At 46.6% G+C, this 13,281-nt stretch overlaps 1 protein-coding gene across 1 annotated transcript in view; it reads left to right on the plus strand.

Moving 5' to 3' along the window:
- Positions 1–3,176: 3,176 nt before the first annotated feature.
- The window catches only part of SMTNL2 (smoothelin like 2), a 112,807-nt gene continuing 102,702 nt past the window's right edge, over positions 3,177–13,281 (plus strand). Inside the window, 1 exon segment of the mRNA XM_044283905.1 lies at positions 3,177–3,905. Within this exon segment, the coding sequence (XP_044139840.1) occupies positions 3,561–3,905 (345 nt within the window). The 5' untranslated portion in view covers positions 3,177–3,560.

Below are 13,281 nucleotides of genomic sequence, written 5' to 3' on the forward strand. Positions count from 1 at the left end.
CCATAATCGGTCACCAACATTGCTCAGTGTAAATATCTGTCACAGGTAGTACAGGGAAGGAAGGACAACCAAAGGGGACCATAACAAAACAACAGACTAGGTCCCAAACCTAGGAAAAAAAGGTCACCTCCTAGCAATCCCGGAATATCTCTCCCTAAGCTGCTAACAACATGTGCAAATCTCAAAGGTAGAAATGCACATGCACCGGAACCTGAGACTGCAACCCTGCACCAAACCCTCAGCTTAGGGAACAGGGAAAGAGGCAACCGGCTCCTTCCGAACAGACACAACAGGAAAGGGAAAAGTACTTAGCTTGAGAAGCAACTGGAACAGGAGAACCACCACACAAGCAGAGCACTCCACAGAAGAGCTATTAGCAGCAGGGAAACAAGTGAGAGGAGGAACATATAAAGAGCCACCTGACTGATAATGAGCAGAATCTGCAAAGGGGTGGAAACCTGTCAGCAACAATGAAAACAAGAGAGATCTCCCAGATAGATTCCTGAGTCTTCCGTCTATCTGAACTTGTAAGATCTCTCCCAGGGCCAGCGGTGACAATACCGTATATTTCACCCTATAAGACGCACTTTTCTCTTTCAAAAGGTGGGGGTGTCTTATAGGGCGTATACTAATAACCGCTTCCATTATGGAATCGCTCATTAGTACAGGAAGACCGGACAGTGGTGAATACAGTGGCCCCTGGTGGCGCAGTCCAAAGCAGAAGAGGTGAGTTGATTTATTTTGTTGTCTGATCTGAGGTCTTAGTAACGATGGGGGTCTGATCTGAGGTCTGTTTGGGGGTCTGAGTTGAGGTTGAATTAACATTGGGGGTCTGATCTGAGGAAAAAACATTTTTTCCTCCTCTAAAACCTTATGGGGCGAAAAATACAGTATGTCCCATGATGGAACAACAAAGGATAATTAGGCTGTTTGTGGTTGAAGGCATCATTTAAGCTGACCTAACGATTGCTTGTCGACAGCACATCCCCTCGTGTAAGCACACATCTGTCTGTCACTGGTAAACAAAACAAGTGAGAGGAAGAAAACTGAACGATCACACAAACAATCATACGTATGACAAAAAAAACACAATTAGTCCTAAATATAAAGACAAGTAAACAAGCAGAGACAGGGTCTGTTTACATGAACCGACGATCTGACAGACGATCGTAAATTATCTGAGATGATCATTAGCTGAGATGAGAGCTGCAGCTCTGAGTAATAGGACACATGATCAATACAGTGATCGCTTGTCCCCACTGAAAATCAAGGTTCCAGCACAGCAGATTATCGGGAACGAGCATTTATACAAATCTGACAAATTGCTTTGTGTAAAAGAACCCTAAAACTTGCTATAACGGCTCCTCACTGGTAATGTATCTGCACATTGTAAATGGACCTTTAGGGTCCATTCACACGTCCGTGTGTGTGGATCCGCAAAACACGGACATCGGCAATGTGCGTTCCGCATTTTGCGGACCGCACATCACCGGCACTTAATAGAAAATGCCTATTCTATATTTTTCGGGATCGGAATTGCAGACCCGGAAGTGCGAATCCGCAATTCCGGATCCGGGCAGCACATCGTGCTGCCCCATAGAAATGAATGGGTTTGCAATTCCGTTGCGCAAAATGCGGAACGAAATTGCGGACGTGTGAATGGACCCTTAGTCTGTATACGCCCAATAAATACAGTCCCCATGACAATGAAAGGGGAAAGCGCTTATTATCTGTCCCGCTCAGCTCCACCACAGCCTCTCATCGCTGTCACCTCACCCCTCCTCCTATTCTCCTCTGGAGACAGATAAGGGGACTGTTTATTTTGGCACAGCCGGTAACACAGGAGAGAAAGGCTGAGCTTCCCCTCCTCCCAGTCCCTCCCCTGACTGAGCATCTCATGTGGCTGCCGGTCCTTCACTGCCTGTAGCAACTCAGAGCAGGAGAGAGCAGAGCAGTAATACAGGGGCAACAGCCAGTGGTACACAGGAGCAGTGTGCAGTAATACAGGGGCAACAGCCAGTGGTACACAGGAGCAGTGTGCAGTGCAGTAATACAGGGACAACAGCCAGTGGTACACAGGAGCAGTGTGCAGTGCAGTAATACAGGGACAACAGCCAGTGGTACACAGGAGCAGTGTGCAGTGCAGTAATACAGGGACAACAGCCAGTGGTACACAGGAGCAGTGTGCAGTGCAGTACCAGTGGACACAGGAGCAGTGTGCAGTGCAGTAATACAGGGACAACAGCCAGTGGTACACAGGAGCAGTGTGCAGTGCAGTAATACAGGGACAACAGCCAGTGGTACACAGGAGCAGTGTGCAGTGCAGTAATACAGGGACAACAGCCAGTGGTACACAGGAGCAGTGTGCAGTGCAGTAATACAGGGGCAACAGCCAGCGGTATACAGGAGCAGTGTGCAGTGCAGTAATACAGGGACAACAGCCAGCGGTACACAGGAACAGTGTGCAGTGCAGTAATACAGGGCAACAGCCAGCGGTACAAAGGAGCAGTGTGCAGTGCAGTAATACAGGGGCAACAGCCAGCGGTACACAGGAGCAGTGTGCAGTGCAGTAATACAGGGGCAACAGCCAGTGGTACACAGGAGCAGTGCAGTAATACAGGGACAACAGCCAGTGGTACACAGAAGCAGTGTGCAGTGCAGTAATACAGGGACAACAGCCATCAGCTGCAGTGCAGTAGTAACACAGGAGCAGACAGCAGTTCACATAAGCAGGGTGCAGCTGCAGTGGACAGTAATACAGTAGTAGTGTAGTACAGTAGTGAGCAGTGTAGTACAGTATTGAGTATAGTACAGTACAGAGTAGTGTAGTACAGTATTGTGCAGTACAGTACAGAGCAGTGTAGTACAGCAGTGAGTATAGTACAGTACAGAGTAGTGAGCAGTACAGTAGTGAGCAGTATAGTACAGTAGTGAGCAGTGTAGTACAGTATTGAGTATAGTACAGTACTGAGTAGTGTAGTACAGTATTGTGCAGTACAGTGCAGTGTAGTACAGCAGTGAGTATAGTACAGTACAGAGTAGTGAGCAGTACAGTAGTGAGCAGTATAGTACAGTAGTGAGCAGTGTAGTACAGTATTGAGTATAGTACAGTACTGAGCAGTGTAGTACAGTATTGAGTATAGTACAGTAGTGAGCAGTATAGTACAGTAGTGAGCAGTACAGTACAGTATTGAGGATAGTACAGTAGTGAGCAGTGTAGTACAGTATTGAGTATAGTACAGTAGTGAGCAGTACAGTACAGTAGTGTGCAGTACAGTGCAGAGCAGTGTAGTACAGTAGTGAGGTGGACACTGCATCCTGTCAGGTACACCGCTTTTCCCGCCTCCATGCACAGTGACAGGTGACTGCACAGAGGTGACCCCCGCACACAGCCCGTATATAGCAGCTCCCCGCACTCAGCTCTCATAGGGTGAGCGGAAGTGACCGCCGCAGGACAAGGTGTCTCAGTCATCCCTGCAGGACATGAGGGTGTAACGTGCCGCCGCCGCTGAGGTAAAGAAGAAGCCGCCGCACTCTGCTCCCTGCTCTTCCCGGGCGCTATGGATCTCCAGGGCGTGGAGGTGTCGATGTGGCCGGCCGCGAGCTGCAGGAGCCTGCCGGACGAGGACAAGGTGTGCCCGCTGCGCGGAACAGTCCAGGGGCTGCAGGAGGAGATGGAGGACTTCAGGCGCGGGGTGGAGAGGCAGCTGGAGGACGTGCTGCGGCTGGCCGGGCCGCTCTCCCGCTCTGTCACCGACCTGCAGTGCGAGAACCGGCGCCTACGGGAGCAGGTGGAGAAACTCAGCCGCCAGGTGGAGGCACTGAGCCGGGCAGCAGGGCTAGGCGGGGAGGGGCAGACCAGGTACTCCAGCCATGCCCTGCTGTCAGTGTCCGCCAAAGCCCAGGTCAGTGCCCGCTTCATGCTTAGAGGGGAGTTCCACTTTCAATGCATGTTGTCCTGTACAAACCAACCGTGCAGAATGTATGCTGGGCGCAGTGTGTGGCATGGCAGGGGCATTCAGTGCAGGGCAAAAGAGGGTACACGTACATGCGACGTTTCATGTTATGTGTTTCAATAATGTTGCAATGTGATAAAAAATCTGACTTGGTTGTATTTTTTTTGTGAGCATCACAGCATGTCGCGTTGCGACACCATTGAGATATATTGCGCACTTTTCTTCTAGCCGTGTAGCCCTCGATTTTCAGTGGTGTCATTGGTACATACCGCCACATAACATACGCAAAAAATCCTGACCTGAGGTCACAAGTCATGCAGCATTGACGACATTTGTCGCGCGACAATTTTTATAATGGCAGTCTATGGTGTCGCACTGCAACATGCGACATCTCGAATGGATTTTCTGCGACTGTTGTGTCGCAGTATGTTGCAGTGCGACACCATAGACTGCCATTATAAAAATTGTCGCGCGACATAATGTTGCGCAACAAATGTAGTTGTGTAGACCTAGCCTAACTCCACATGTAAGTCACGTGTAACGTGCGTCTCGCCAGCGACTTTTCTGTGGCATGTTTGTGCTTTTTCAGCCAAATCACAGCTCTAAAAGTTAGACAAGTCGCACGTAATTATTATTTTTTGTTGCAATTTTGGTGTCAGACTTTTTTTTACATATTTTTTTTATTTATTTTTTTTCTCCTTCAGTTTTTGGCAAAAAAATAACTCCAATTCCAGATGTTACCTGGAAATCTTTGGGAAATGTGAAAGCAGGACTAAAACGGTCTTTTGTGATGTTTTTATTTTTCTCACCTTTTACAGTCCGTTTTTTTGACTCGGTGGCGTATTATTAGAATTGCAACAAGCTCAGGGTCTGGCAGATTTTTTTCCTACATTGTCTGGCATTTCTGTCCCATTGACATCTATTGCGTGCAGCTGTATTTGTCCGAATCCTGGGGAGCGGCCGGATATCCACCTGACCCCATTATATAGTCAGTGGAGTCGGTGGGCATTCCACTGACGTCTGGCGGTGCCGGATCCAGAGACCTTCGGCAGGCTGTTCTTTGCCAGGACCGTCGGCAGAGTGAAACCTTAGCTTAGTCTAGGCTACTTTCACACCGGTGGCGCAGCGATCCGGCCGCCTGTCTCTAAAAGGTTCCCCATCACTGGTTTACGGAATCTAATTAGCTTGTAATGATCCAGTGGATTATTTTCGCATGCTGTGTCTTCGTCAGGGTCACTCACACCGCCTTTCTGTAGCCTGAAAAGCTGAAGGTGTTTTTTCTCCTACCATGAGTGAACCAGCTATGGACTGGCACACATTGGTCATCCAGTGAACAGCAACGTTTCGTTTTGAGGGCTTGAAAACGCAGCCACCGCAAGCAATTGATGGCACGCTGGAGCGCCACAGCCTGATCAGAACCAGTGCCGTGAGCCAGACCCCCACCAATCAGATATTGATGACCTACCCCGAAGATAGTGTTGTGATGTGTACGTTATGAGTGCTTGAAGGTGTGTATATCCCACCCAGATACCTCAGATGGGGTGAGATAAATAAAATCCAGAAAGCTGCAGAGGTTTCAGCAAAGTGTAGTTTGAGACAGTTTTGTTTACGTTTTGTTCTGGGCTGGTTTTCATTTGGACTGGCGGATAGGTTTGGTAGTGGGATCTGCCAGTCCACACCCTTCCAGTCCGGGTATTGTCTTTTACCTGAGGTTATCGCAGGTGAGGCCTGCTGTAATCGAAAAGGCATAAAACCAACCCTCTGTGTGTCAGTCTGTGAGAGAGAAAACCTGGAAACAGAGGCTCTGTGTGGTCTCAGCCAGGAGGGCTGAGGGGCCACGAGGCTTTGTAAAGCCTTAAGTTTTGGGGGGCCCAGCAATGCCTACAGAAAAAGGGTTGTACCGTCAGAGTCGGGAGGACTTCTGGACCATCTCCCCCAAGGGTGCTGTTGAGGTCACAGCCTGGAGGCTGCTGGACCGTATATGGCTGAGGAAGCCTGATCTCTTCCCTGTCTGCACTTGTGTCTGATGAGCAGACCTGCTAAAGCTTGGAGCCTGAGACCCTGTGTATTAGGGTCCATTCACATGTCCGCAAATGGGTCCACAGCCGTTCCGCAATATCGGGAACGGGTGCGGACCCATTCATTCTCTATGGGGCTGGAAGAGATGCGGAGAGCACACTATGTGCTGTCTGCATCCGCATTTCTGGAGCGCGGCCCCGAACTTCGGGCTGTGGCTCCGCAAAAAAAAAGAACATGTCCTATTCTTGTCCGCGATTGTGGACAAGAATAGGCAGTTCTATGGGGGGTGCCGGCCAGGTGTATTGCGGATCCGCAATACACTACGGACCGGTGAATGGACCATTAGAGCCCAGACGGGCAGGTGTTTATTTGATGCTTGTGTTTGTGCGGGTGCTGAAGTGCCACAATAAAGCACCAGTTTGGACATTAAATCCTGTTGTCTGCGAAGAAGTCTGTGACTGCGACAACCCCCCCCCCCCCCCCCCCGAGAGAGAGCGATCCTTTACAGTAGATTGTAAATATTGTACTTGCAGAAAACCCCTTTTACTTTTTTAGCAATTTGTGCTACAGTAGCTTCTCTGTAGCATCGAGCTAGACACCTTAGCCTTCACCCCGCCCCACACATGTCAGTGAGTCTTGGACACCCATGACTCCAGTTGTCCATCTTGGACCACTCTTGTGCCACCCACTGCATACTGGGATCACCCCAGAAGAACTTGTATTTTGACCCAGTTGTGTACTCATGGCAATTTGACCCTTGTCAGGCTCTTAGATCCTTAGGGCGCTGACATGTATTGCTTGAGGCACGATTACCAGTAATTGCAACTTGTAAAATAGGTGCAGTCCACATGTGGCTGGGCAATTAGCCACGGCTTCACCCTCCCACATAATAGTGCCCTGAAGCTTGACCGTTTATTCAGGCAGTGATGGTCACTGCGGCCTTTTCAGACCGCTTGTTTAGAGGCAAGTGCCCTGAGGCATTTCAACTTCAACTTACTACCTAATATATCCCACCTGTTGACAGGTGTCATTGTCACTTCACCTTTCAGTGGTTTTCATCTGGGCTTCAGGGTGCAGCTCTCGAAGCCAAAATCAGGAGTGGGCATTCTACATGTCCTCTATTTATAATCCTCTCCGGGCATTGGCTTCAGAAACCTACTCTTTAAAGGGTTTCCATGATTTTTATTTTTATTTTTTTATTTTATTTTAAATCCTCTGGATAGGTTATCAGTATCTGATAGGTGAAGGTTCCACATCCAGGACCTCTGCCGATCAGCTGTTTTGAGAAGGCAGCGGCACTCCTGTGAGGTCTGCTGCCTTCTCGAAGCTCACCAAGCACAGCGCCAAACATTGTATAGCGACTCTGCATGGTATCACAGCTCGGCCCTATTCTCTGGAATGGGGCTGAGCTGCTCCTCGGCCATATTACACATGAACGTGTCGTCACTCACCCTAGGAAAAGCAGAGAGAAGACCACCGATCAGCGGAAGTTCCAGGTGTCAGAACCCCACCGATCAGATACTGATGACTTATTCTTAAGATAGGTCATCAGTATAAAAATCTCATAAAACCTCTTTTAAGTCCCCCATACGCATTGGTGTATTGGTGGCTGAAGCCGCCGTTCTCTGCTGCTTCAGCAAACAGTCAAAAATGTGGGGGCATTAAGAGCAATGTGTGTGGGGATCTCCCAACTGTCCCCCGACAGATGATGTCAGGGGAGAGGAGGTGCAGGCAAAGAGAACATTTTTCGCCCGATCCTTCGATTCTCCCAGGATATAAGCTGCCACCACGGGTGTCTGTGGTGGTTCGCATGAAGAACGTCTGCTGTCGCCAAGAGACTGAAGCATTATACAATATCAATTGAAATGATGAGTTATAATGCTGGGTCCTCTAGGGCAGAGACCACCCTCTGCAGTGGCTTACCACTCTGCTGGAGCAGAGAACTTACATAAACTCTTCTCAGATGGATTAGAGTACAATCCACTCTGTTTTGTGATTGTAGAATACAGGAACTGGATGTCTTGGTACTGGGTACGGGCACAAGAGGATTCAGATTAAGACCAACTTCAGCTATGGCAGATTCTTTTGTGGATTTCTGTTCCAGTTTCTACACCTAAAGTGTACCTCTAGTTACAAACAAGATTTCAGAAATAGTACAAGTGAATATAAGAAACTTTGTAATATATCTCATTAAAGAATTATGCTTCCTACTGGGTTCTTTCCACCGCTTTTCTTTCACTCTTCGCTGCTTCCATCTCTGTCTCAAGCTTCAAACACAAGTCTATGGAGAGAGCTCCTGCCAGCTAGTAAGTGATTTATTACCAGATCCGTCACTAAAAACAATGCAAGTTAATGGGTGACCTGTGTGTGTTTTTTTTTTTTTTTTTGTTTGTTTTTTGTATCCGGATCCATTGACTTGCATTGTTTTTACTGATGGCTCTGGTTTGTTCCGTTTCGATGAGCGGACACAAAACCACAGCTTGCAGTGGTTTTGTTTTCATTCAGAAAACTGGAATGCTACTGGAATTGAAGACATCGTGATGCATCCTGAACGGATCTCTTTCCTTCAGAATGCATTAGGATTAAACTGCACTTTGACCTAAGTGTAGCAGAGCTAAGAAACTGTAGTTTGTGTGTGTCTCATCCAGCAGCCTCCTCCTCCTCTTCTCTTCATAGACTTCAATGTTAAAAGCAGTAAAGCGAAAATCAGTCAGATATAATGAGAAAAGCAGAAATCTTTACCAAGATATATTACAAAGTTTCTTATATTCACATGTACTATTCGTTTATGAAAAGTATGCTTTAAAACTCAATTTATGTTGTATAGAAAAAACACTAGATTTCATGGCATGCCTCATGTATTGCAGATTTGGTACCTAATTTTGGTATGGATTTCACTCCTTGCATTAAAGATTAGTGACAAAATCTGCAGTTGAAGGTTTCCTGCTTTGTCTTGGCGTTCATTAGATGACCTGTGTGGTGATTAGAGTTCAGCCCAATATCCCTGTAGAGCAGTGTTTCCCAACCAGTGTGCCTCCAGCTGTTACAAAACTACAACTACCAGCATGCCCGCACAACCAAATGCTGTCTGGGCATGCTGGGAGTTGTAGTTTTGCAACAGCTGGAGGCACACTGGTTGGGAAACACTGCTGTAGAGAATGGTAAACCATGGAAATGACCCATGAAAACCAAAGCAGTTACAGGGCTTGTTTCTGCAAGTGATACTTTGTACCACAAAGGAATGATGCCAGTACATGACGTGTTATACAGCGCTCTGCGTGTGTGTGCGTGTTATACAGCGCTCTGCGTGTGTGTGTGTGTGTTATACAGCGCTCTGTGCGTGTGTGTGTGTTATGCAGTGTTACATGTTTTATACTTGTATTTTTAGATTTTCCTTTACATGAGTAAAATTTATATAATCCTGTTCAATCTCTTTAAGCTTAGTTGTGAGTAAGGGTACTTTCACACTAGCGTTTTTCTTTTCCGGCATAGAGTTCCGTCACAGGGGCTCTATACCGGAAAAGAACTGATCACTTTTATCCCCATGCATTCTGAATGGAGAGTAATCCGTTCAGTTTGCATCAGGATGTCTTCAGTTCAGTCGTTTTGACTGATCAGGCAAAAGAGAAAACCGCAGCATGCTACAGTTTTCTCTCCGGCAAAAAAAACTGAAGACTTGCCTGAACGCCGGATCCGGCATTTTTTCCCATAGGAATGTATTAGCGCCGGATCCGGCATTCAGAATACCGGATCCGTCGTTCCGGCATGCGCAGATCGGTAAAAAATGAGAAAAATGTACAAGACGGATCCGTCGGTCCGCATGACAAGCGGAGAGACGGATCCGTCCTTGCAATGCATTTGTGAGACGGATCCGCATCCGGATCAGTCTCACAAATGCTTTCAGTCAGCAGCAGATCGGCGGATCTGACGGCTAGTTCCAGCGACGGAACTGCCCGCCGGATCACACTGCCGCAAGTGTGAAAGTAGCCTTAGAAACAATTTGTAGCATTTTTCTGCTATACAGCGGATGATGAACTGGTTAGGCGTTCCTGTTTATAAATGCTCTTAATGTGTTCTAGCCACTATTCTGGAAGTTGTTGACTCAGAGCTGTGATAAATTGCTTGGATCATTCTGAATCTTTGCCATATGTTGTAAAAGCTTAATTCATATTAATGTTACTTTCAATGTGTCTATTTAGTAAAATTATTTTATTTTTATTTTTTTATTGGACACTGTTGTGGAGCCTGTAAAATAATAATAATAAAACAACTCGCCTTTACTATCACCTACCCCTTTTAGTGCAGCTCCACCGCTCCTTCCTCTTCCATAGGCTATAGCCAGTGATGTATTGTTGTGGCTGCAGCAGTGATGTCCCTTATACAATTCTAGCCAATCACTGGCCTCAGCGGTCTCAAGCCATACACCACTGAGGCCAGTGATCGGCTGCTGCAGTTTACGGGACATCACAGTTGCAGCCCATAACAGTACGTCACTGACTGATTACACCACGCAACAATGATTTTGCTACTGAGAGAAAAACGTGATTTATACTAAAATGAGCGCGCTGATTCCAAGTTGTACTTTCTAATGGCACCATTTACGGTTGCATACCATGTAGTAGGAAGTGGGGGAAAAAAATTCCAAATGGGGTAGAATTGGGAAAAAACGCAATTCTGATAAAGGTTTTTATTTTTTTACACTGTACACTATGTGGTAAAATTGAACTGTTATCTTCATTCTCCAGGTCAGTACGTTTACAATGATACCACACTTATATAATTTTTCTTGCATTTTAATACTGACATTTAAAAAAAAAAACTTTTTTGAGGGGAATTTTATTTTATTTTATAACCATATTCTGACCCCTATAATTTTTTTGTATTTATGTGTACGGGGGCTAATTTTTCGCGTGACGATCTGTTCTTTTCAGTGATATCAATTTGAAGTGTGTGCGACTTTTTGATCACTTTTTATTAAAAAAAATTATTGGGTTGTATAAGTGACAATCATTTTTTATTTTTTTTTCCCGTTACGCCATTTGCCGTATGCCGTTAATATTGTTATATTTTAATAGTAGGGGCATTTTTGCACGTGGTGATGCCCATGATTTTTTTTATTTTTTATTATTTGTTAAGTATTTTTATTTTAAGGAAAGGGGGGTGATTTAAACTTTTTTTTTTTTTTTTTTTTTTTTGTCGCCTTGGGTGACAATAACTGGCAATCATTGTGTTCATTGATGTCTATATAGACACCATTGAACAGTTCATTTGCACTATACCAATACGATGCTGACACCTAGTGGCCTGTATTGGTATAGTCATCTAATAGGCACCGAAGCCTGCTTGAGGCCTCAGCCTATTAGATCAATGTAACAGGTTCCCTGATCTCAGCCAGGGAACGCTGTTACTGAAGCGGAGGTGCGCAACTTCTACCTCCGGACTGCGCAGATGCCATGGTCACATTTTGACCACGGCATCTGAAAGGGAAAATGTAAACGATCAGCCTTAGGGCTGATCGCATACATGTGCCGCGGGTCTCTGCTATTTAAAATGGCAGAAACCCAGCAGATATGGCGCCCGCTGCATGTGCGAGCGGGCACCATGTTTGGGAACCGGACTTTAAAGGGTTAAGTACATGCAAAGCCTATCCAGTTATAATATTAATGCATTAGGCCTCTTTCACACTACCGTATGGCTATTTCAGTGTTTTGTGGTCCGTTTTTCACGGATCTGTTCCGTTTTTTTTGTTTTCGTTGTGTTTCCGTATGTCATATATAGTAATTACATAGAAAAAATTGGGCAAAGCATAAAATTTTCAATAGATGGTTCCAAAAAAACGGAACGGATACGGAAGACATACGGATGCATTTCCGTATGTGTTCCTTTTTTTTTTTTTTTGCGGACCCATTGACTTGAATGGAGCCATGGACGTGATTTGCGGGCAATAATAGGACATGTTCTATCTTTCAACGGAACTGAAAAACTGAAATACGGAAACAGAATGCATACGGAGTATGTGAAAGAGGCCTTATATTGGAGATATTCCAATGGACATGTCCAGACCTGTTCGGATGCACTCAGGCTGATGTCAGCAGTAAGGCTGGGTTCAGACCTGAGCGTTTTACAGCGCGTTCCTACGCAAGAACCACTGATTCCCTATGGGAATGGTTCTCACCTGAGCGTTTTACAGCGCGTACGATCGCGCTGTAAAACGCCCGACGCCCCAAGAAGTAAATGAGCTTCTTTGGGGCGTCTTGTCGCGCGTTCCCGCTAATAGACTTCAGCGGGAACGCTCGACAATGGGCGTTCGCTTGTCTCTGTATGCGCGATTGCAAACGCCCGTACAATTGCGCATACAGAGCGCTCCATCGCGAACGCTCAGGTCTGAAGTCAACGTAAGTATATAAGGCAAGCTGGACAGATTTTGATAACGTGATCTGTTATAGTGCTATCAGTTTTGAAACTTAAGATGGATAAACGCAAATGTGTTAACGATCCAGACAATTTCTGCTACATATGTGGCAAATAGACTACTTATGATCAGCGCAAGAATCTGACAAAGCGAGTGCGTCTTGCAGCTTGGGATGCATTTGTGCTAGTAGTGCAGAACTTCCCTGAGAACAGACGAGCAGCAAACTATGCTGAATTAGGCTGGGTTCACACTTGAGCGTTGCGCAAACGCGCGTTTTAGACGCGCATTTTTATGCGCGTTTTTGTAATAGTAAACGCGCGTTTGACGCGCGTTTGTGTGATTCACTACAGTGTCCTATGGCCACAAACGCCCCAAAAGTCGCTCATGTACTTTTTGGAGCGTCGGGCGTTTTACAGCGCGATCGTACGCGCTGTAAAACGCCCAAGTGTGAACCATTCCCATAGGGAATCATTGGTTTCTCCTTGTTGAGCGTTTTACAGCGCGTAGGAACGCGCTGTAAAACGCTCAGGTGTGAACCCAGCCTTAGGCTACTTTCACACTAGCGTTCATGGGTCCGTTCGTGAGCTCCGTTTGAAGGAGCTCACGAGCGGACCCAAACGCCTCCGTCCAGCCCTGATGCAGTCTGAATGGAGCAGATCCGCTCAGACTGCATCAGTCTGGCGGCGTTCAGCCTCCGCTCCGCTCGCCTCCGCACGGACAGGCGGATAGCTGAACGCTGCTTGCAGCGTTCAGCTGTCCGCCTGGCCGTGCGGAGGCGAGCGGATCCGTTCAGACTTACAATGTAAGTCAATGGGAACGGATCCGCTTGAAGATGTCACCCTATGGCTCAATCTTCAAGCGGATCCGTCCCCCATTGACTTTACATTGAAAGTC

The sequence above is a fragment of the Bufo gargarizans genome, chromosome 3 (genome assembly GCF_014858855.1).
Source record: "Bufo gargarizans isolate SCDJY-AF-19 chromosome 3, ASM1485885v1, whole genome shotgun sequence".
Classification (NCBI taxonomy): domain Eukaryota; kingdom Metazoa; phylum Chordata; class Amphibia; order Anura; family Bufonidae; genus Bufo; species Bufo gargarizans.